We start from the raw sequence: 22456 nt of genomic DNA, 5'->3' as shown, positions 1-22456 counted from the left end.
CACTTACAATTAATCAATGACTCCTATTCCCTGAAATTTTCCTCCTCTTTATTTTGAGAAAGCGCCCTTAGAACAGTCTGTTAACTAATCTTGATTGCAATGTGTCCTTAAGGGGTTGAAGGGACCCTCCAGTGCCAGGAAAACAAACAGTTTTTCTGGCACTGCAGGTCCCCTCTGTCTCCCACCTCCCAATCCCCGGTTGCTGAAGGGGTAAAAACCCCTTCAGTCACTTACCTGAGACCCCAGCTGCTGCCCCACGGCGGTGATTTCGATGCTCCTCCCAGTCATTACGTCGGCCGGTGGGCGTGACTGATCCCACCCTCCGCGGAGACCTAATGCGCATGCGCAGCAATGCCACGCATGCGCATTAGAGCTCTCCATAGGAAAGCATTAAAAATGCTTTTCATTGCTTTCCTATGGGGAATTGAGTGCTATGGACAAGGAAGTGGCTGTCTAGTAGACAGCCACTAGAGGTGGAGTTAACCCTGCAATGTAATTATTGCAGCTTATAAAAAAACTGCAATAATTACACTTGCAGGGTCAAGGGAAGTGGAAGTTGGCACCCAGACCACTCCAATGGGCAGAAGTGGTCTGGGTGCCTGGAGTGTCCCTTTAACTTTACAGTGATTTAAAGTTGTAAGTCATGTTACAATATTGTATACACAGTGTGCAAGCTAAATAACCTGACAACGTATAGCTAAAAAGATATCAAACTTATTTTTTTAGATTATGCTTAGCTGCAAGGAAAACCATTATGGAGTCTCCCTATTCCCCTGTAATTTCTAGCATTTCACAGGTGCTCAGAAGGGGCAGTGTGACTGAGCATATCTCTGCCTTGTCTATTCACAGCTGTTCTGTTACAAGATAAGCAGTGAAGAGTAACATTCATGCCTTTTTCTTAACATAGAACTTTACATTTGGAACCCTCGCTTTATCATGACTTGCTTCATTAACTGTTGTGTAAAGTATGTGAAAACCTATGAATCTATTTATTTATTTATTTATTTATAAAATATTTTACCAGGATGGATACATTGAGATTTCTCTCATTTTCAAGTATGTCCTGGGTCCACAAAAAAATCTATGTAGAAGGATATGCAAGTGTACTTGTTTGCTACACTGTATATTGGTGTATATGATTACTGATAGTAAATTCTAAAAAGGACCTGTGTGTGTGTGTGTGTGTGTGCTTAAAAAACAAAAACAAAAACAAAAACAAAAGCCCAAACCTGAAATATTGCCATATCTAATGTTCCATATAACTACAGTTTACATTGATCTATATGCTATGAGCAATTTTATTTTACAAATACAATACTCATTTGTTATTGCTTATAAATTTGAACGCCCATCTTTTCATACCATGCTACAGTAATCTACATAAAAATCTGTGTTGAATTATTATTCTTTGTTCCCAAGAGCAAGCATTTTAGCCCTCATTAATTAATGCATAGGGCAACATTTATTACCAGCATTAAATTGGATTTTACTTGCTGTTCCCATTTTGTTTGGATGCACATACTTCTTGTTGGAATTGAAGTTTAATAATGCATGATGATAATGCATCATCATCAAGCTAATGGCACAGAGCCTGTCCACATTAATTTTATTTTTACTTTATTGAAAAGATAAAATGTTTTAGTTTCTGTCCTTTTTGGAGTGTGCAATTATGAGGTTCTGTAGATAACTATACATAGACTCTCAAACAATCCATGCAAATCATAGAACACATTTTAATCATTCATTTTAATCCGTAAACATCTGCATCATGCTTCTATTATTTTGAAAGATCCCACATGTTCTGCAGCTTTGGTAGAATAGGCAAGTAATTTGTACAATTTTAAAATAGGGAATCAGGTTAGGTAAATAGAAGCAAGATGTGACTATTGCCCTGCTAAATTGAAATGGTCTAAAAGGAGTGTGTTGTAATTACATTACATTACAGATGAAAGGGCAATAAATACAGAAAAAGAGGTAAGTTGTGCTATTCGCACTAGCATCTTTAAAGGAACACTAGTGCTTGGAATACAAACATTTATTCCTGACACCAGAGTTCGAATAGCGATGTTTAGCCCCCGGATCCCCTGTCAAAATAGCAAGAGGTGAGTTTATGCAACTTAATTCCAGCACCGCTTGGGGTCTCATCCCGGCTGGCCCCGCTCCTGCTCTACCTCTCTGGCCGAAATTATTGAATTTGTCGATCTTGGCCAATCCAATATCCAATGCTTTCCTATTGTGCATCAAAACGCTTCGTTGCACCAATCGGCATCTCTATGAGGAATGTTCAGCACTTCCATGCAGAGCGTTAAGACGCTGAATGTCAGTGCAGCACTGACCTAGAATGCACTTCCAGTGGCCGTCTGAGTGACTGACACTAGAGGTGTAACAGGCAGTAGATGCCAGAACAACTACATTAAGCTGTAGTTGTTCTGGTAACTATAGTGTTTCTTAGGAGCAATGAATGTGGTCTTTGAAGGCTTAATTCTAACGGATACAGAAAAATGATAAAACTCACAAAAGGGAGATTTGTGAGAAGAGTAATTGTTAGTCTGATAAGACTTGGCAGCAGCCTTTGGTGGAGGGCACTTTCTCATTTCTAAAGACAGTAAAGATTTAGTTGCAGGTATTGAGATAAAAAAATTAATGCATTGACAAGCGCGTTTCGATGGATTTGTTAGGAACAAATGCAAGTATTGTTCTTGGTATGAGAATATTTAGATTTGTAATCTGCTCTCTTTTAGAGAGGGGTTGGGTTTTAAGAAGCTGATGTATTGAGAGTAGGTAGAGAGGCTGAAGAGACTATCTAATGAAGGGAGAAAAAGAAAACAAAGGGTTACCTCAGTGGTCTTCAACCGGTGGTCCGCAAGAATTTATTGCCGGTCCGCGAAAGTTTTCACCACAAAATAATTTGGTCTGGCCCATGGAGAGCCGGCCCTGCTATCTGCCTTTCTCAGGCCGGTGGGAAGATCAAAGATCTCCCTCGCCGGTCTCCTGGCAGTTAGTTGAGGGAGGGAGATAATACCCGGGAGACGCAGGAGGCTGTTATCCTCCCGCGAACAGGCAGGTCGGAAGGTTTGCTACGCGTTACCCCGGCAACACTCAGACACAGTGCTGTGCTCATGGGAAGAAAATAGTGAGGTCAGCCTGCAGCCGGAGGAGCTGCAGGCTGAAGTGCACGTGCCACCATTGACCCACCAGGCATTGCAGTGATCTGTCCCCTCTTTTGAGGCCAGAGGTAAGAAGGGGGGCATAAAGCTTTCCCCTCACCTCCCCCCTTTAAGTAAATCACCCCCCTTCAACAATATAGACTCTTCACACACACACTACACAACTTCACACATACCTTGCACTCAATCACACACACCTTGCACCTCCCCCCCCCCCCCCCTCCCCTCACACACACACCGCTTTCTTCACACATACCATTGTGTTTTATTTATGGCTGGCGCCGGTCCGGAAAACATTTCTCATATTTTCGCCGGGCCACAGTTGTTAAAAGGTTGCAGAACAGTGATCTACATAGAGCCTTGGGGTACTTTATCTGATAGAGATCGTGGACAAAAAGCAACAGACTTAGAAAAGAAGTTGAAAGATGGCAGGCGGAACAGAAAAAGAACCCTTGCAAAAATACTGTTTATGAAAAGTAAGCAGAAGTGGTTGGCCCATAGTATTTTTGGTAGAATGTTTAAGATAAAATAAGAAAAAACAAAAACTTTAGATTTTGCAGCTGTTCACCTAATTGACCATTTTGTTTCAAAACTTGGTTTAACCCCTTAAGGACCAAACTTCTGGAATAAAAGGGAATCATGACATGTCACACATGTCATGTGTCCTTAAGAGGTTAAAGGAATCACACAAGTTGGAATGAGACTGTTTGTTTCTTCATGGTGGTTCTTACATATTTTTTATTTATTTTTTTATCTAGAGGCTGAGACAAAAGTAAGGACTTTTTTTTTTTTTTTTTTCAATTTATTAAAATTTTTGTTGATCTTTAAAAGTTACTTTGAGCACTCCAGTAATGATGTGAAGTAGTTAAGGTGCATGACTGTCCAATGTCAGTTCTGTGCGACTTTCATTGCACACTGCGCCTGTCATTGGTTAAGAGCGGTCAACTGATGTTCTTAGCCAATGAATGGTGACAGTCGCGGCTTTCAGCTTCTTGCAGAAGCCGGAAGCACTTAAAGGTATCATCTGAGCCTGATGGGGCCCCATGTAAGAGGGCAAACTGTTAAATGGTTTGTCCCATTACCGGGTTACCAGGCCATGGTACTCCAGGCATCATAACCACTACAGTAGGCTTCAGTGGTTATGATAATTGGAGTAACCAATTAACAATAGACAAATATGGTCAAGGAAAGCAAGCATGTGAAAGTGGCAATACCGAAGATCAAGAATAGAATGGAGAGAGGTCATCCAGTATGATTAATAAAGTGACAGTACAAGTTACTGTTGGAGTTTATTAGTTGTTTGTTGCTGAAACCAAATGAGGTTTGGATTGGCTTCTTTCACACTTTTCGCTGTTAGGGATTTTGTCTATCGCGCTAAGGATGCAACACGTTAATGCAAAGATGATTGCATACGTCTCTGTTACCAAGGTATGCAGTCACAGCCTGCTCCTCTGCATCCTCTGGGAACTAGGCAGTTTATTTTATTGATCCATCCTGAATCGCAAACAGGCAAATTATTAATGCTACATTCCATTTCGGAGTTGTCTTGAATTGGTTGAGCCCTGTAATTGGGTATTATCTGTGTAAGAAATCTTGGAGCATGTACTATCTGCAGTATTAATGTTGTCCTTGGTAAAAATATTCATAATTACAACTGTTAAAATATTTTTGGTGAAAGTTATTTCTGCTGTATTTACTGTTATAAAGTATGATAGGTGGTCTTGAGAAGACATTTTGGTAGAAATATGCTTGTGCAAAATAACCTAACTGAATGGAAATTGAATCTTGATAATTACCATTGAAATAACATATTCTGGTCTTGTGCATAATTAAGGCTCCTTTATTCCTGCTGCTATTCAAGATGATTATGAATGAAATGGAAATTCAATTTCTCATCACACTTTTAAAAGTTAATCTTTTGCTTTTCATTTATGTAGCCTATATTTCCAGAACATTATTTGATTGCAATCAGCAAACCACATTTAAATTATATTTATTTTCTTCCCCCTCATCATTGACAGATCAAAGGCCAGCCTCCCCAGCACGGCACCTAGGAAGGAGTGATGATGTTGACCGAGATGAAAGAAGAGATGAGCGCAGAGTAGACCGCACAGATGAAAGGAGGGATGATAGACCCAGAGAGAGAGAGAGGGAACGAGAGCAGAGAGAGAGGGAGAGGGAGAAAGAACGAGAAACTGAGAGAGAACGAATCCGTGAGCGTGAAAGGGAAAAGGATAGAGAGCGAGAGCGAGAAAAAGAGCGGGAGAGAGAACGAGAAGAGAGAGAACGCGAAAAAGAAAAAGAAAGGGAGCGAGAACGAGAGCGTGAAAGAGAACGGGAGCGGGAAAGAGAGCGGGAAAGGGAGCGTGAGCGAGAACGTGTCAGAGAGAGGGAACGAGAGCGCCCAAGGGAATGGGAGGACAAGGACAAAGTTAGAGAAGAGCGTAGAGATAAAAGGGAGGATGTGCGTGAAGAGAGGAATCTAAAAGAAGTTCACGAAGAAAGAAAGGTTAAGTGAGTATCCCATTTTTCTGCAGTACTATTGTAGAGCATAATCCTTAGTATAATTAGATTATATTGGAAAATACAGCAATGATAATTACGTAGTTACTTTTTTAATCCTCATAAAATAAATCCTAATTAGTTGCACCAAAGCAGAACCAAATGTGCTTTAGTTGATTTAAAAAGATAAATAGAGCAGTATTTTGTTTTGATCATAAAATAAATACAGTAGGACATTTGCTTATTGATATCATGCACAAATATGTGTGATCAACTGGTTCCACTTTCATTTAAAGTAAATGTGTAAAATAATTTATATACTTTTAGATATGAAGGTTTTTCCTTATTATTGTAAAACCTTCAATTACCTAAATGTTGGAACAGCTCTTCAAACTCTTTGAGAAATATCTTTAAAATACTTGACTTATTTTTTTTTTTTATATATTTATAATTTTCAGTGCAGATGTACAAGAAATACATATTCATTACAGAGTATATAGCAGCGTTATACAATGTGGATAGTGACGGTTGGCATATAATGCTAAACACCAGGTTTTGTGCTGCCTTTGTATTATTACACCTGCTTTTAACACATGCATATGAATTACAGCAACTTGACAACTTCAACAGGGGGTCAACAAGGGGGGTGGGGAGGAGGGGGTGAAAGTGAGGGTGAGTATATAGGGGGGGTGAAAGTGAGGGTGAGTAAATAGGTGGAACAACAATAGGGGGGGAGGGGATAGCTGCAACATCACTACATTCCTGCCCAGAACGGTAGCAAGTTAGAGATGGCCATCCTCTCTGGGTAGCTCCGGGGTGAGAGAGAAAACACTTGACTCTTAAAGGGACACTATAGTCAGCAGTACCATTACAGCTTTATGTAGTGGTTCTGATGTCTATAGTATGTTCCTGTAGGCTTTTCCATTTAAACACTGCTTTTTCAAAGAGACAGTATTTACATTACTGCCTAGTAACACCTCCCATGGCAGTAATGCCAGTGCTGAATGTTCTCCATAGAGATGCATTGATTCAATGCATCTCTACGAGGAGGTGGGTGTTTTGCAGCCTCATAATGCTTTCCTATGGTGGTGGAGGGAGACTGGTGCAGTGTGGGAAATAAAGTGAGTAAAATCACCTTTTGAAAGGAAGGCAAAGGGGTCTGTCACCTAAACTGATTTTACCGCTATATTGTCAGGAATACATGTTTGTGCTCCTGACATTTTTCTAGTGTTCTTTTCAATTTTGTGTAGCAAAATGAATACATATAATGTTACTGTATATTACACAATAGTAAAAGTAACTGGTATGTATAAGAGTTACCCTTAGTTGGATAAATATATGTGAATTTCTATGAGGACCAGTATAGTGGTCTGACTCTGATCTGGAGGTAAATTTTGGCATATTTAGATGCTTTTCTGATGGTTTATGTGTATGTGGCAATCGTAAATTCCAAATGCTCACCTTGCTTGGTTGAGTGATAATTTCAGTAGCAAGCTGGTTAACCAAGTGTACAGAGCTAACGTTATACTTCATAAAGTAAAAAAACATCCTGTCTTTCTCATTTCATTGCTTTTTCCTTCATTTATGTTCCAGAAGAGACTCATTTTTGTTCTCACAGCGAGGAACATGCAGACCTTTTGTAGGCCTCCACAATATAATTATTTTAACTAAGGTCTTGATGAACCTTGCTAGTTTAAAATAAGCCCACTTTATTCCACAGTTCTTCCTTTTTAACATTAAAAATTGTTTGTGGCTTGTGTCTCTCCTGAATCTTCTTTGGCTATTTATATATTTTGAAATTTGTGGTAACAATAACTTATGACATTTTAAAAAAGTCTATTTGACTATAGCAAAGGCCAATGATAATGTATTTGTAACAAATTATATGCGTGTGTATGTGATTAATTATTTGTATGTTTTTTTGAAGTTTACATTTTTTTTAAATGTATTTTTAACTTTTCACACACTAGGAAGAGGCACAGAAATGAAAGCAGTCCAAGCCCACGCCAATCTCCCAAACGTCGCAGAGACCACTCCCCTGAAAGTGATGCTTACAACAGTGGTGATGAAAAACGTGAGTATTAATACTATTGCCGTTTAAAGCTAAGTTGAAAAAATAAATACATTTATATTTTCACTATAGTCAACTGCAACCTTAATTGGAGCAGTAGAGCAGCTACTGTCATGCAGATACCGTTTAAGGCAGCTGCCACAGCACCAATTTATACAGAGGTCATTTCTTACTCTAAGCCCCCAGGCTGTCGTACATTTCATGTGGGAATTGTTTAAATTATAATTTCTGGAATTTAGTATATTGATAGATTTTTCTAAATCAGATTGTTGCCTCGCATCCATTTAAAGGAACAGCGACAACTTGGGTTTCACAGTACATCTTGCTTTGTAATTTAAGCAGGTCAGTTCTAACACTTTATTTTGGTATTTCTGGCATTGTTCATATTGCCAACAACTGTGATTTTCATAATGTACCTGTCATAGAACGCTCTGAAATGTGATTCAGTTTTAGTAATACATTTCCCTTATTCAATGCAATTCTTGTCCTTCATGTCTAGTAAGATGAGGCTGCATTGGCTGAACCTTTTCATACAGCACTCTCAGCCACCTGTAAGTGATAGTAACGTTTCCCCTGTAATTGAATTCTGGTGAATTGAATTATTATATTAAACCTGGAAAGTAGAACAGCTGCAAGATGTATGGTTTAGAATCTCTCAAATTTATCTGACTATTTCAGTCAGTGATTCCTAGATCTGATGTTATGCTTTCACTTTGTTACATGAAAAGCAGATTCCTTGTAGTTCAATCAAGTGAATCGGTCTTCATGTCTAATGCTCAGGGACATCAAAGAATTCAGATTCCAAGAAATACTCACTGAAGCTCTTGTAAGAAAATGCTCAGCTACTTGGTTAACATGATCCTGAAAGCCTGCACAGTAGGTGTTCTTCGAGGCCTCAAGGAAAACCCTTCTTGTATTTGTCCTGTAGACACAGATGCTATTCGTAATGTAATAAAGATGGAGGATCTTATTGTATGAAACTGAACTTCCAAGTAGAATAGCATGCATTTTATAATCCTATAAGTCACTTAGTTTTTTTTTGTCTTTAATACATGTAAAATTCATGCTACAATACCTTCTACTGAATATTCTATTGCAATGGTTTTAATGAGACCGTAATGTTACCATGTAGCTGACATAGCTACACACATGGAAATTTGTATGACGAGTTTTTTTTATTATATATATATATATATATATATATATATATATATATATATATATATATATATATATATGACAGAATTAGCCTTTTTGATTATTTATTTTTTGCTATCTTTCCTCAAACTTTGCATTTTTAACACAATAAATTTGGCTTATTTTTGTCTGTATGCTTTCTTGTTAGTGACCATAAAATGAATCCTTCCTGTATCCCGATTCTCCATAAGTGCTGTGAATGCAGATTAAAGCATTCCTTATAGTTCTCATATACCTTTGATTTTCCTCAATGTAAAGGACCAGAGCTTCTGGGGTGAGGTGACTTAGCTGGTTAATGCACCAACTGTATAGGTTTAAACCTCCAGACAAATTCACCCTTTCAGTTTAATGAAATCCATCAGAGTCATACTATTATTATATATAAATCTATCATGTATTTTTTTTGTTGTTACGGGGTGCTAATATATATATGTAAGTTTTGATCACGTTAAAAGTATTTTACCTAATTGTTAGTGTTGCATTGATCCTTTGTTTTCGGTTTACCATAGACACCTTGTTGTATATTTTATATGTTCTAGCTCAGTTGAGTGCATTTCTATCCTAATCCCATTTTCTCTAAAACACAGGGCTTCTTGCAGCAGTAAAAGGCAAAGCAGGCAAGTTACATAATATTTACATAAATAATTGAACATTAACGTACTGTCATATAAATATAACAGCAAAAGCTTAAATGAAACCTGTCATCGCCCACAGTGTTCTCACTAGGAATTCCCATTTCAACTGATTATCACTTGAAAGTATGTACTTACCCCAATGAAGATCACACAGCTTTGTCTGGTGGTGATGGCAGATGTCATTGCAATGTGAATGTGCTGCCGGGCTATGCAAAATGATCTTTGGTTGGTTAAGCGTGTACTCCTGACCAATTATCTCATAAATGGTGGCATTCAAGGACAGTGTTGCTACAGTGGACAGTTTTCATTCAAAACATATTTTATATAAACTTTGCATTCCTTTGTAGAAAGTCATCATGATACTCGCTGAATAGATTGTGTAATCTAAGATCACTTTCCTACTAGCATTTAAAATAACTAGATCGATTTTATATATATATATATATATATATATATTTTTTTTTTAATACTTCAGAAATGAGCCACTGATCAGCAGGGAGAGATTGTGTTCCAACTGGAGGGCATCAAAAGAAAGCAGTGTAAATGTTTTATGTAACCCAACTTTAACTGAAGGTTGCTGGTGGAGTTGTTTGAAGAGAGTAGGGAAACTAATTAGATCATATTCCCAGTAGCTGCCCTAGAGCTTATTATGCTTATGAGCCTAATTTGAAAAATATTATTCAAATCTTGCCTACCAAGCCATTTATAAACCTTCAAATAGCATAACGTAAAGTAACTTTTTATGCACTTTTGGTTAATGTAAATGTACTTTTAGATGAGTTAGACTGCAGTTATCGACAGTTGTCAAATATTTGATTGTTCCCTTTCTACAGTCATGCTTTCAGGAGGGTAATTACTGTGTAGGGCTTAGACAACTCTAACTAAAATGCACTTCAGACATGTTTGAATAATCAAAACTTGTAGCCCCAGTTAAAGGATTGTTTTTTCAGGCTTGTTCAACTCTCTCTATCAAGTAACATCAATAGTAGTGGGATACAGCTCACAGGAACAAAGGCCAAACTATAGCACCTAAGGGGCTGCAATTCCCAATGTATCGATGTGAACCAATGGAATATATAGACTTCATGGAACAAGTGACATTGAAAAAGTTTATTTGGATCACAAAGGACAAAACTTGATTAAGACCATAAGGCGCATAACCCCTTAAAAAAAAAACCTTTAGAATTGGATTATGTTGGGTGCTTTAGAAAGTAATGTTTAAATTTATTTTCCGTTATACATAAACCGCACATTATTTAATGGGAAATTTTAAATGAGGAAACAGTCTTATACCTTTTCTTTATGTACACTTGTCACTTTCCCACATATTCCAGTAATTATCTTTTATTTCCCTGTATATATTGTTCAAAATCATCCATATTGTGTGTGTGTATTTCTCAACTACTGTAACATTGCCTACTTGCACATGCAAATTCACCGACATACAGAATACCAGACAGACATGCACAAAGACATGCCAACACACACAGGCACAAATCCAAATAAATTTATAGCCACAGATTCACATGTTTGAGGTATTAAGAGGGATATATTTTATCGGCCATTTAAAGTTTAATAAGCCAGTATGGTGCTAATCGGCTTGAACAGCACAGTATACAAAGAGGTAGTATCTGTATTCAGCTTTCATAGGCTCACTGCACTGTGAGATCTCTCTCTGACTGAAGTTATGGTGCAAATTGCAAATTAAATTGGTTCCAGAGTAAGGAGGTATACCTTGGGAATAGTGTATGCACAAATCCCAGTGTGAAGGTGTTAAACAGTGTATTAGGGATGATCACTTTTTGGTTTACTGGATATAACTGCATATATGTAACATTTGTATATTAAGCATTTGTATAGCTAAATATCTGTAATGTTTTATGCAGATGAAAAGCACAGACTGCTAAGCCAAGTAGTCCGACCTCAAGATTCTCGTTCCCTAAGTCCAACCCATGTTGCTGAAGAACGGCCAACCCGATGGAAAGAGGAAGAGCGGAAACCAGACCGAAAGGAAATAGTCAGACGGTATGAAGAGCCAGAGACAAAAGAGAGAACAGCCACATTGGAGAAACAACGGGAGCATGTGGTGGAAGTTGCTGAAATTTCAAAGGTAAAAGAAGTGGATATAGTAGTTCAACACAAACCAGAAGAACGAGAGGTTCCAGAGAAGATTCATGATGAGAAGGTGAAGAAAACCAAAATGCAGAAAAAAGCTGCGAAGAAGAAGAAAGATGAAGAAATTATCCCAGAAAAAATTGCTCCTGAGCCCCAGCCTGAAGACATTCCAGTCTTTTCACCTAAGAAAAGCCAGAAAAAGAAAAATGTAGACAAAAAGCGAAAGAAATCTAAAGGGGATTCTGACGTTTCTGATGAGGAAGCCATAGTTCCACATAGTAAGAAAAAGAAAGGCCCAAGGACTCCTCCAGTAATAGTGGCTCCTGTTGTTGTACTACCTGTGAAAGAAGAGATTGCCGAGGTGTTGCCAGAGAAAATGGTTGAACCTGAAAAAGAAAAGGAAACTACATTCAGTGATTGGTCTGATGAAGATGTTCCTGAAAGAGGAGAACCCATAGTTCCAGAGAGAGTTGCAGAAGAGGTTATTAAAAAGCCTCCAAAGAGCAAAGTAGAAAAGGAAGAGCTTCGACCGGCAGTTGTAGAAGAACCTCCACCACGAAAGCCTGCTGAGCAGAAACGTAGCAGCAGCATCTGTAGTAATCAGAGCCGTGCATCTAGCCGTCTGCGGTCACCATCTATTGATTCTGTTCACCGTGGAGAGGATCAGACTGCTAAGAGAAGGTTATTGCATGGCAGTTCTAGAGATCGAGAGAGGAATAAAAGTATTGAACCTACTGGTGAACGCAAATCTCGAATTGATCAGCTGAAAAGAGGAGAACCTAGTCGCAGCACTTCTTCAGGTACTTGAATTTACAGTTTGTTGTTGTAGTGACTGTTTTCAATATGTTTAAAAAAAATGTTTCTCAACTGCTGACTCTTTCATGTAAGAAATTAGGCGTATTTGCTAAACAGTGAAATGTGCCAAATTGATTCTACTGTACTGCTTGGTGCTAGTGCTTTCTACTAAATATGCTGTGCATGCTAGTACAAGTGTATACCATCAATACCATGGCTATTTAAAGACCATAGTTTGAGACCTATTTCATTGTTATGCTTAGCAAATAGTTTAGCGATCCATAGTACATTTATAAACCTGTTAGTGCTCAAGTGATTTTTATCCTATAATCGCTTAATTTAATTGAAGTAGTTATGGTGCAAGGAGTCATAATGGTGCCATCCTACTGTTCAATGTGAAACCAATTTCAATCCATTTCACACTGTATGAGGGTCCCTGGCTGCCAGTGGTACTGACCTCCAGTGTATGGTTGGCTAATGCAGAGTGTAACTGTTATTAAATACCAATACATACCAGTGATGGGCTCAGTTGACCATCTCAACCTGTCAGCTGCTGGATGCAGCAATGTGGTTTTAACTGTTTTGAAAATGATTTAACACTGAACATTAGAAAGATGCCTATCGATTCCTGACATGTCTTATAAGTAATTCTAAGTAATTACTTATAAGTAATAAGAGTGTATTTCCAAGGCATGCAAGGAGGCATGGTGCAAGATGTCTTTAATAGCCAGCGGAAACTCTGCAAACCAGTTTTGAAGTTGCTTTCTAAAATGTTTCTTTTCTTTTTTTTTTTTTTTTGTTGCTAAAATATGACTTAAACTATTTAATAGATCGCCGAGATTCAAGAAGTCACAGTTCCCGAAGGAGTTCTCCTGAATCAGATCGTCAAGTGCATTCTAGATCTGGATCTTTTGACAGCCGGGAAAGGGCACCTGATCGAGAACGTTATGAACATGATCGGGAAAGAGAGCGTGAGAAGGACAGAGAAAGAGAACGGGAAAGGAGAGATGGAAGAGCCAGGGATTGGGAGAGAGAAGCTGACAAAGAAAGGCCAAGAAACAGAGAGCGAGAGAGGGAAAGAGACAGAAGGCGAGAGATGGATAGGGAACGCGACAAAGTGGTTCCTGATCCCATAGAGAAAGAAAGAGTTCGACTTCTCGATGTTCCTACAATGGTAGTTGAGCAAAAACGAGACCCAAAAGAGAGAGATAATGAAAAGTCCTATGATGCTGCTGGCCGTATCCCACCACTTGTAGAAAGAATAGAAAAGGAAGCAGAAAACATGCATAGCTTTGCTCTGGGTCGTAAAGTAGATAAAGCCGAAAGTTTTGATGGTAAGAATGTGTTTTTTTGTTTTTTTAAATGCAATGCGTTTGTGACTAAGGCCTTAGTGTTTTTGCCATGCATTAATCCCACCACAATTTCTCCCTTTCTGCTTACGTGCACCCATAAATATCATATATCATTATTTAAAGGAGGAAAAGAGCTTTCTAATAGTACCCTATATGTATACATAACACAATATTAAATATGAAGGAAAATATAAAAAAGAAACAAGACAAAAATAAAAAAAATACCAATTTCTTCAGTTTTACATGCAAACATTTCTGCACACTTAGTGGATGTACATAAAACTAACTCAGATTCATTGTCCTGATTGTTAAAATGCCTAATATGTCTAGGATTTCAATACATTTTTAGAATTTATAAAACATATACTGCAAAGAGTGAATTACGGTTTTATAGCTAAAACTGTGCAAAATTTGGCACGCTGGGATTACAATTCTTTATAGTAGTTGCAGAATCCAAAACCGCTACACAAAAGTATATATTTATAGAAAGTACATCTCCCAGGCTATGAAATTAAAGAGCATTTTGACACTTTTCATTTAAACACAAATCTATGTCAAATTAGTTATTTTTTATGTTTTGGTTTCCCCTCCACACTTATTATTTCGGGATGTACAGATCACACGTGTCCCAATACTGCTACTATTCTCGATTTCAATGATACCCCACATGTATACCCTTTCCCCTAATCCTCCCTATAATCCTGGTCCTAATCCTAGTCCTAATATCGCCTTTTACGGTATTCCATGTGCTGACCTCCATACTGACATCAGCAGAGGAATTTCCTTGTTCACGCAGTACAGAGGGTACTGTAAGTCATCTGTACTGTGTGATTGAAATATGAGGGAGAGCTCCCTCTTATGCTGCAACTTCTCACAAAGAAATCAGTGCCTCCCTCACAGCCCCTTCCTCCAGTAAATAATGGGTTATAAACCCTTTATTAACTTACCTGAATCCAGCGTCACTGTCCCTCAGTGCTCCGCCTTCTCTGAAGGAGGCTAATGCACATATGCCGAGTGCTCATTGGGCCCTCCCCATAGGAAAGCATTTAATCCTCATGCAGAGCCTAAAACCTAGTTGCCTAGCAAGCAGGAGGCACCTCTAGTGACTGTCTTCGTATTGCAATGTAAACATTCCAGTTTCTCTAAAACTGCAATGTTTTACATGGCAGGACTAAGTGTGACAGGGACACTGCACCCAGACTACGTCAATGAGCTGAAGTGGTCTGGGTGCCTATAATGTCTTAAGGTCTTACTTACATTGCATATATGCTAATTGTGCTAGAATAATCCAGATTATCGCCTGACATTCACAAGAGACTCTTAAATCAAATTAGTTGCCATTGAGGACTCTTTGCCTCAGTTCTTTACATGGCTCCATTGATACCATCATCTATTTGACTATGGAAACCCAGTTTTACTTGAGCTGACGTGTCACTTTAAGTTTTTGGTTTTCCCGATTCTTGTAGTCTTGTCATAGTTTGAATTATTTTTCTATGTAATGAGGGAGAGATGTGTTCTACCTCTACATTTGAGAACTTGCTTAATGAGAGCGATATCAGACAAACGGAGGAAATCCTGATGGTAACACATTGGGAAGAAATATGGGAAGGCCTTTTATAAGTCTCCTCTGCATACCATGGATCTTTCTTAGATCGTGTTTTGCTTAAGGCATGTCACTCAAAATGTAGTTGTTCTGTCTTAATATATTTGGCGATATATGTCTACTTTCTGACGTCCTCTGGAAACCAATAAATTAGATCCCTGGACATTCTTGCTTTGCTGCTTGATAAAAGCTTTTAATCACAGCTCAAAATTTACATAGTAGTAACATAGCTGAAAAGAGACTTGCATCCATTAAGTTCAGCCTTCCTCACATATGTTTTTGCTGTTGATCCAAAAGAAGACAAAAATCCTAGTCTGAAGCACTTCCAACTTCCAAAAGAGCACTCACCTCTCCCCTAACTAACTCTCCAACATCTTTTCTTTCAGTGTTTTAATAAGACAAGGAGTAAAATATCAACTTCATCATTAAATCAATGCCCAGATTTTTACTTATTTTAAAGTTCTGAACAAAATGTGCTAAACGAAATAACTTTGTCTAAGCAGTAAACTTGTATCATCCTGTCCATTAAAGCATATATCACGGGTTGCATTATACTAGCAGGGTTATTCAATAAAGTGAGAATTCAAAGTGAGTTCCAAAATAAAGGTCACAATTTGGCTACTTTGACCTTAAATGTGAAATTCACTTTGAATTCTCACTTTAGTATGTGGTTAACCTTTTTATATACTGTACTTGTTGGCAATATTTAGTTACTCACTATTTTAGAAATTACTTGAATTGTCAATATCGAACAACTGATTGTGTGCGCAGGTGGCGACTATGATTCCAAGCTTGACGATGTTCAGTCAGGTGATTCTGTAGCTGGTGAAGAGTATGAACCAATCAGTGATGATGAGTTGGATGAGATTCTGGCAGATGATGCTGAAAAGAAGGACGAACAGCAAGATGATGAAAAGGTATCTGGTAAGTACAACATTTATTACTACAAACAAATCCTTGCTGTCAGCGGTTCAATTGGACAGAGATACTCTGTCATCCAAGATATAGGACTAGTCTTAATCAAATATTGTATTTTTTACATTGGATAGCCATTTTGCAAGCACATGGATTGATGTTTTAATGTTATGCCGCACTGTGGCGTATGGTCAAGTTGCACTGAAAGTAGAGTCATGCACAAAGTGTATAGAGTACCAATTCTAAAACCATAAACCTTTACTAGCTATCTCTCTGCCCACATTATGGTGATAAAAAAATATGTGATTAAAACAGGACATGTCATGTGTGGCAGTATCAAACTATATAATTAAAAATAATGGTGATATGCTATTACAGTGGGAGCTGTATAATTGCACACTTTACAGCAACGTTGTTAACAAGCAACTCTGCTTCTGCCGTGAAGCTACTTTTCCCCTTGGTCCTTGTGTGGAGGTCACATCTCTAGGAAAAGATTGCAGATACCACTTCATATTTGCTCTCACTGCTTCAATGTCCATTACCTAATTCTCTGCTCTTACAACCCTAACCTTATTTTTTTTCTTTTAAAGCAGATATTTGAGGATATAACATTGTATATTTCCTTCACCCCCCCCCCCCCCACCCCCCAAACCAATAAGTAAATGTATAGATTTACAAAGCAAATGTATTTTTTTATTTTTCTATTGAGAAAAGTAACAGAAAATATCTTTGTTTAGATCATTTAGATGTAATTGCTGTGGACTGGTCCAGCCTGATGCCAAAGCAGACAAAAGAACCTAGAGAATCTGGTGCTGCACTCTTAAAATTTACACCTGGTGCGGTATTACTGCGTGTTGGTATTTCCAAACGTTTGGCAGGGCCTTCCCTCTTCAGCAAAGTTAAAGAAACCTGTCTGCAATCTTTGGACAAGCCTAAAGGTAAATACATTCTATATTTTCTTCACATCTTACTTCTTCACATACATTTTTATATATCAAAATATTAAATTGTAATTTCTAGAATATCCATCAGGGGTGCCCAAAAGGTAGCTCCCCAGATGTTGTAGAACCACAAATCACCTGATGATTTGCATGCCTTCAGAATGCCATTAGGATGACAAACATCGTGGAAGCTGTAGTGTTAAAAAATCTGGATATCTACGTTTTGGGCACCCCTGATCTCCATCATCCTCTGGTGATTATTAATGTATACTGCTGGATACACAGGTCTGTTGTCATAAATTAATATCACTAGGAATGATAACAATCATTTTACATTTATCTTGCAATCTCTTATCCTCCTCTGTATTACACTTTGTGTATATTTGGCTACTGATGTATTGATCAATCGTACTGAAAACAAATGGAGGGGAGGTTAGCCAACAATAGTAGGACATGTTAACATTCAATGAGCGTGCAGTTTTTGTGCACCATGTATTTGGGGCCTGCTATTCCTCCTTAAAGGAGACATAGCACCAAATCAATCCATAAATATGAGGACTTGTTCTGATGTATCTTGCAGCCGTTAATAGATAACTCCCTAAATTGGTTCCCTTGTGTCACTGCCATATTTAAGGGTACCAAATTAGGAGCTATTTAGCAGATAGCTGCTTTTTGTTATTCTTATGACAATCCCATAAGGATTAGGTAGCTATCTACTAAGAAGGTTATAGACCAAAATTACAAAAAGCCATTCTTTTTGTAATCTTGGTCTTTCAGACAACTTTACTAATACTAAGTAAAAAAAAAACAACAACTTAATATTGGTAAATAAGGGAGATTAAATCCTCCTTCCTGCCCCTATCGCAATGCCTGTGAGTAGGGGCATATCTACTAAACAGCAAGCAGCCAGTGACTGCTCTCTGTTAAAAAAAAAAAAAAAGGGACTGCCAAGTCACTAATCCATTAAAGGGAGACCTGGCAAAACTCTCCACACCCCCAAGGTGGGGCACCTGATAAAATAATTAAACTAGAGTGGACGTAGTCACACCCTGTGCCCCACAATTGGGAGCCATTAAAATAAACGTTGGACCTAGTGTCCCCTTTGTGCTACTAAATAAAATGAACAGAGGGACATAGTGTTACCCCAGCCCCCACCCGTTGGCTGCAGCTGGGGGGCCTAAATTATTAAGGGGGAGTGGACCTATTGTTCCCATTATATTTCCCCCCCCCCCCCCCCCCACACACACACACACACAATAAAACCAAAATACCCTACCTACCATACTCACCCTAATATTAGTGAAGGGGGGCAATAAACCTAATAACTGTAAAATAAAAAATACTTAAAATTGGATGTCTTTTTTTTTTCTTCTTCCATCTTCTTTTCTTCAGCCCCATAGAAGTCCAAATAAAAATTACTAAAGTCGCTTTGCAATAGATGGGGGCTTGAGGGGAGGGTGGATGGAGACTCCTTTTTATTTAGAGCCCCCACCCATAATAGGTCAACTTCCCCCAATAGGGGAGAGGCTTATTTTAAGGGTCTGCAGGGGGCCCACCTTCTTTACTTATTTTTTTTTTTTAGGTGCCATGGGGGACCTGTGCCAGGAGGTTCAATAATCTAAAACTGCAGGCAAAAACTCTAAACATTATACTGTTTGCTGTATAACAGCTACAATTATTAGAATAAGACATAGTGATTTCCAAAATTAGGACAATTATTTAGTGTAACTTACTTTAACCACACAAGTTATGTAGGAGGGTTTGGAAATAAGATACTGAAACATTTTCGTCAACGTGTATATTTAAAAAAAAAATAAAAAATATTCATAGGTACATTTTTCGAAATATATTATAGTTTAATTCCACTATGTCAGTGAATTTATATCAATGGGCCTCCAGTTTTTTTTTTTTTTGTAATTATTTATTTTGGCAGTCAACATGATATAGACATTGCGTGTGGTACATTCGATAAGGCATATCATTACATTTAACCATTCGCTTGCATTTGGTAAGTTATCGATGTTGCCTGCAGTTTTTATTATCAATAGTGATGTGGCTTGATACCGCCATAATCCTGCCTCGAGCGGTGGGTGTAAGTGTTAAGGTCATGTATGGCTGTGCGTTAGCAGAGAATGAGACGTATTGTGGTGTATGTCAAGAGCGGACAGGATGGGCCTCCAGTTTTATTAAAAACCAAAACATTAAAATGCCTTTGTTACCTTTATACCAGTCATTAAGTTTGATATTTATATAATTTAGCTTAGTTTGCCATAAGTCGAAGAAAATAGCTTCTTATCATTTTGATACCATATTTCCCATGTACCTGTTTTCAGAATAAAAAAATGATATACAAAATGTGAACTAACTGATTATCTTTTGGACTGACTTGTTTAGATGCCGAGGCCTTGTTTAAACATGATCTTGGAGCTCTAAATATGGCTGCGTTGCTGAGGAGGCAGGAGAGAGCCGGTTTACTTAGTAATCTTGGACCATGTTGTAAAGCTCTCTGCTCTCGAAGAGACTTTGCTATTCGCAAACAGCTTGTTCAGAATGATAAAGTAAGTGTTAGTGTATCATGTTGTCAAGTGATGTTGCATTCCTGGATTGTGCAATATTCACTATATAACCAGACCAAATTTGTCAAACCCATTTTGCAGAATGTAGATAAATCTGCAGTGCTGATTTATTAACACGTTGGTTTTGGTTTCTGTTTCTCCTCTCCGTCCAGGGCACTGTGAAACAGACTTACTCAAATCCTCCAGTAATGGACAGCGATCTGCTAAGGTTAAGCCTGCGTTTATTCAAACGGAAAGCGCCAACCCAAGAGAAGACTGATGATAGGAAACTCCCTGCTGTAAATAAGCGGCCTGAAACGTGCATTTCTTAAATGACTGCAAACTCACTCTGAAGTGTTGTGTTGCTGTAAAAACAGTTTTTTTCGCCAGTCTTGTGTTGTTCATGACACCTTAATGTAATGTTATGACTATAAACCTTTGTTTTAAAATGTGTTCTTGATAATTCTCAATGTATAAAGTTCTAGAAATATTTTTTTCTGAAGAAGTTTTCAATATTTTGGTTTTTAAGTTAACTAGCTGTAGAACCAGTTGTACACATTTTAGTCTAAATGTTTAATCATTATTTTGAAATACCCATTTCTTACCACCCAATACACCTAATTTTACCCTACAATTCACACATTAAAAATCTATATTTTTATGCCATTTTATGCTGATGTAAATTGCATTCGTAAAGCAAAAAAAACAGTCGAATTTAACACAATATAGTTTGAGACATCCACACATTGAGATTGGAAGCCTTCATGTGAAACTGCATTCATTTTTAAACATTGAAAGAACAATATAGTCACAGGAATACAAACATGTTTTCCTGTCACTATAGTTCTAAAAACAAACTTGATGATCTCAGCCAATCCAATGCTTTCCCATAGGCGCTGCACCAATCAGCATCTCCTTATAGAGATTCAATGTATCAACACGTGCTGAGCGTGGAGACAGTGAACGTTGGTGCTCTCTGAGTCATGGCCACTAGAGGGGTTACTCTGAAAAGACAGTGTTTGCATTGAACATCCTACAGGGAAAGGCTGTAGACACCAGAACAACTACATGAAGCTGTAGTTGTTTTAGTTATTTTGAAATGCCTTAATTTTTTGTGGCTTTACCAAGTTTGTTCAAACTTGGCCTGATGGCTGAATCTGTACTGCATTGCCCCTTACTCTATGCCAGCCAGAGCCACATTTTCACACCCCTGTAGAGTTTTGCTGGTGTCCATTTGAATTGCATTAGTATTGAGAACTCTATGTATATCGGCTTAACTAACGTTACTTCTGCATTGTATACTGCAAATTTGTGAATTCACTTTTGTGTGACATGCACTTGTACGAGATTCCATTTTCGCTCCAGCCATGACAAAGCAGAGAAAAGGCTTTAGATTTTCAGAAAGGTATGGGTTGGATTTTCAGAAAGGTATGCAATGCTATTAAAGTGCCTATGATAGAAGGTCCATCTATAACCTGCTAAAAGGGAAACACATGTTATGCTAACAGATGAATTCGGTTTCACTTGCGTCCTCTCAAATACTGAGCATGTAAGTGAAGAAAAGGATGGGGAATGGAAACATAGAAGGGTTAAAGGTACAAACATCTAAATAAATGATAGTGGGTTATCACGGCTATGATGGTGTTGGTGGGCGAGTGTGTGGGCTTATGGCTGTTACCTGAATGGGAACCAACTGGCTCCAGAACTTACCTGCCAAACTGCTTCAGTATATGCCAAAAATAAAGTCTGCTGAAAGGTCCAAATGGCTGCTTTCCAACTATGAAATGAATATCTGCTTCAGTGTAGTGGGTTGTAATCATCTGAAGTGGTGCTATCACCCAGAGGATCAGCATGCTGAATCATGGAACTGACCAGTTTTATTGGTAAGGAGTCTGGACCAGAGAAATAAAGTTGAAAATTAATCACAGTAAGGGTTTGAAAGGTAACTTATGTGACCGTTCCCCCAACATCATTACAGCACCACTTCTAACTAGCGTTAGAGATGCATGTAATTTCTTGGTGGCTTGTGAGGACATGTACTGTCCTGGTCTGCAGAGGGTGAACTAGAAAAACCTAACAATGCTCAACATGCATTTGCCTACAACTTAAAAAAAAAAAATATATATATATTTTTAAAACTCCCTAACCAAGACCTACAATCTTTATGAATGCAAGTGATATGTGTTATTGACAAATATTAGTTAATTATTTGTAGAATAACGAAGGGGCTGCTCTCTAACACTTTGATCCAGGAAGTGGACATATTCCATAATCATCACTAGCAGTATATCTTAACAAGTGTGCTTCATTTGTCATAACCTAACCTTTGTTATGTTGGTTACTGTGTGTTTATACACATCTATTAAACAATGCAAACAAAGTACCAGTTATAGTGTTATCTGAGTTAGTGCAGTTTTAAACAGTACTGCAGTGTGTTATTTGTAACATAAAACGATGTAGTGAGACATTATAGCATATAGTGCTTATAAAGCAAGATACGGTGTTTCTGTATTTAAAAAAAAAAAAAAAAAAGTACTAAAAAGTAAAAAGGTCCTTAGGTACTGTTTGTCAAGTGTGTAAAACAAATTGCTTAACAGAAAAGTGTGTT

At 38.0% G+C, this 22456-nt stretch overlaps 1 protein-coding gene across 6 annotated transcripts in view; it reads left to right on the top strand.

Moving 5' to 3' along the window:
* Positions 1-20514, top strand: part of ZC3H13 (zinc finger CCCH-type containing 13) — a 42488-nt gene extending 21974 nt beyond the window's left edge. For 5 of the 6 annotated variants that reach the window (XM_063425996.1, XM_063425994.1, XM_063425995.1 and 2 more), the window contains exons 13-21: positions 5189-5681; positions 7640-7743; positions 9525-9554; positions 11459-12487; positions 13313-13816; positions 16209-16361; positions 17090-17290; positions 19688-19851; positions 20022-20514. In XM_063425996.1, coding sequence (XP_063282066.1) covers positions 5189-5681; positions 7640-7743; positions 9525-9554; positions 11459-12487; positions 13313-13816; positions 16209-16361; positions 17090-17290; positions 19688-19851; positions 20022-20180 — 2837 coding nt within the window. In that variant the 3' untranslated portion in view covers positions 20181-20514. The remainder of the gene's footprint in view (positions 1-5188; positions 5682-7639; positions 7744-9524; positions 9555-11458; positions 12488-13312; positions 13817-16208; positions 16362-17089; positions 17291-19687; positions 19852-20021) is intronic. The other variant, XM_063425997.1, reaches the window with a different exon arrangement.
* The last annotated feature ends 1942 nt before the right edge of the window (positions 20515-22456 follow it).

The sequence above is a fragment of the Pelobates fuscus genome, chromosome 1 (assembly GCF_036172605.1).
Source record: "Pelobates fuscus isolate aPelFus1 chromosome 1, aPelFus1.pri, whole genome shotgun sequence".
Lineage (NCBI taxonomy): Eukaryota > Metazoa > Chordata > Amphibia > Anura > Pelobatidae > Pelobates > Pelobates fuscus.
The sequence above is the reverse complement of the archived record's forward strand: the minus strand, read 5'-3'. Positions and strand labels throughout refer to the sequence as shown.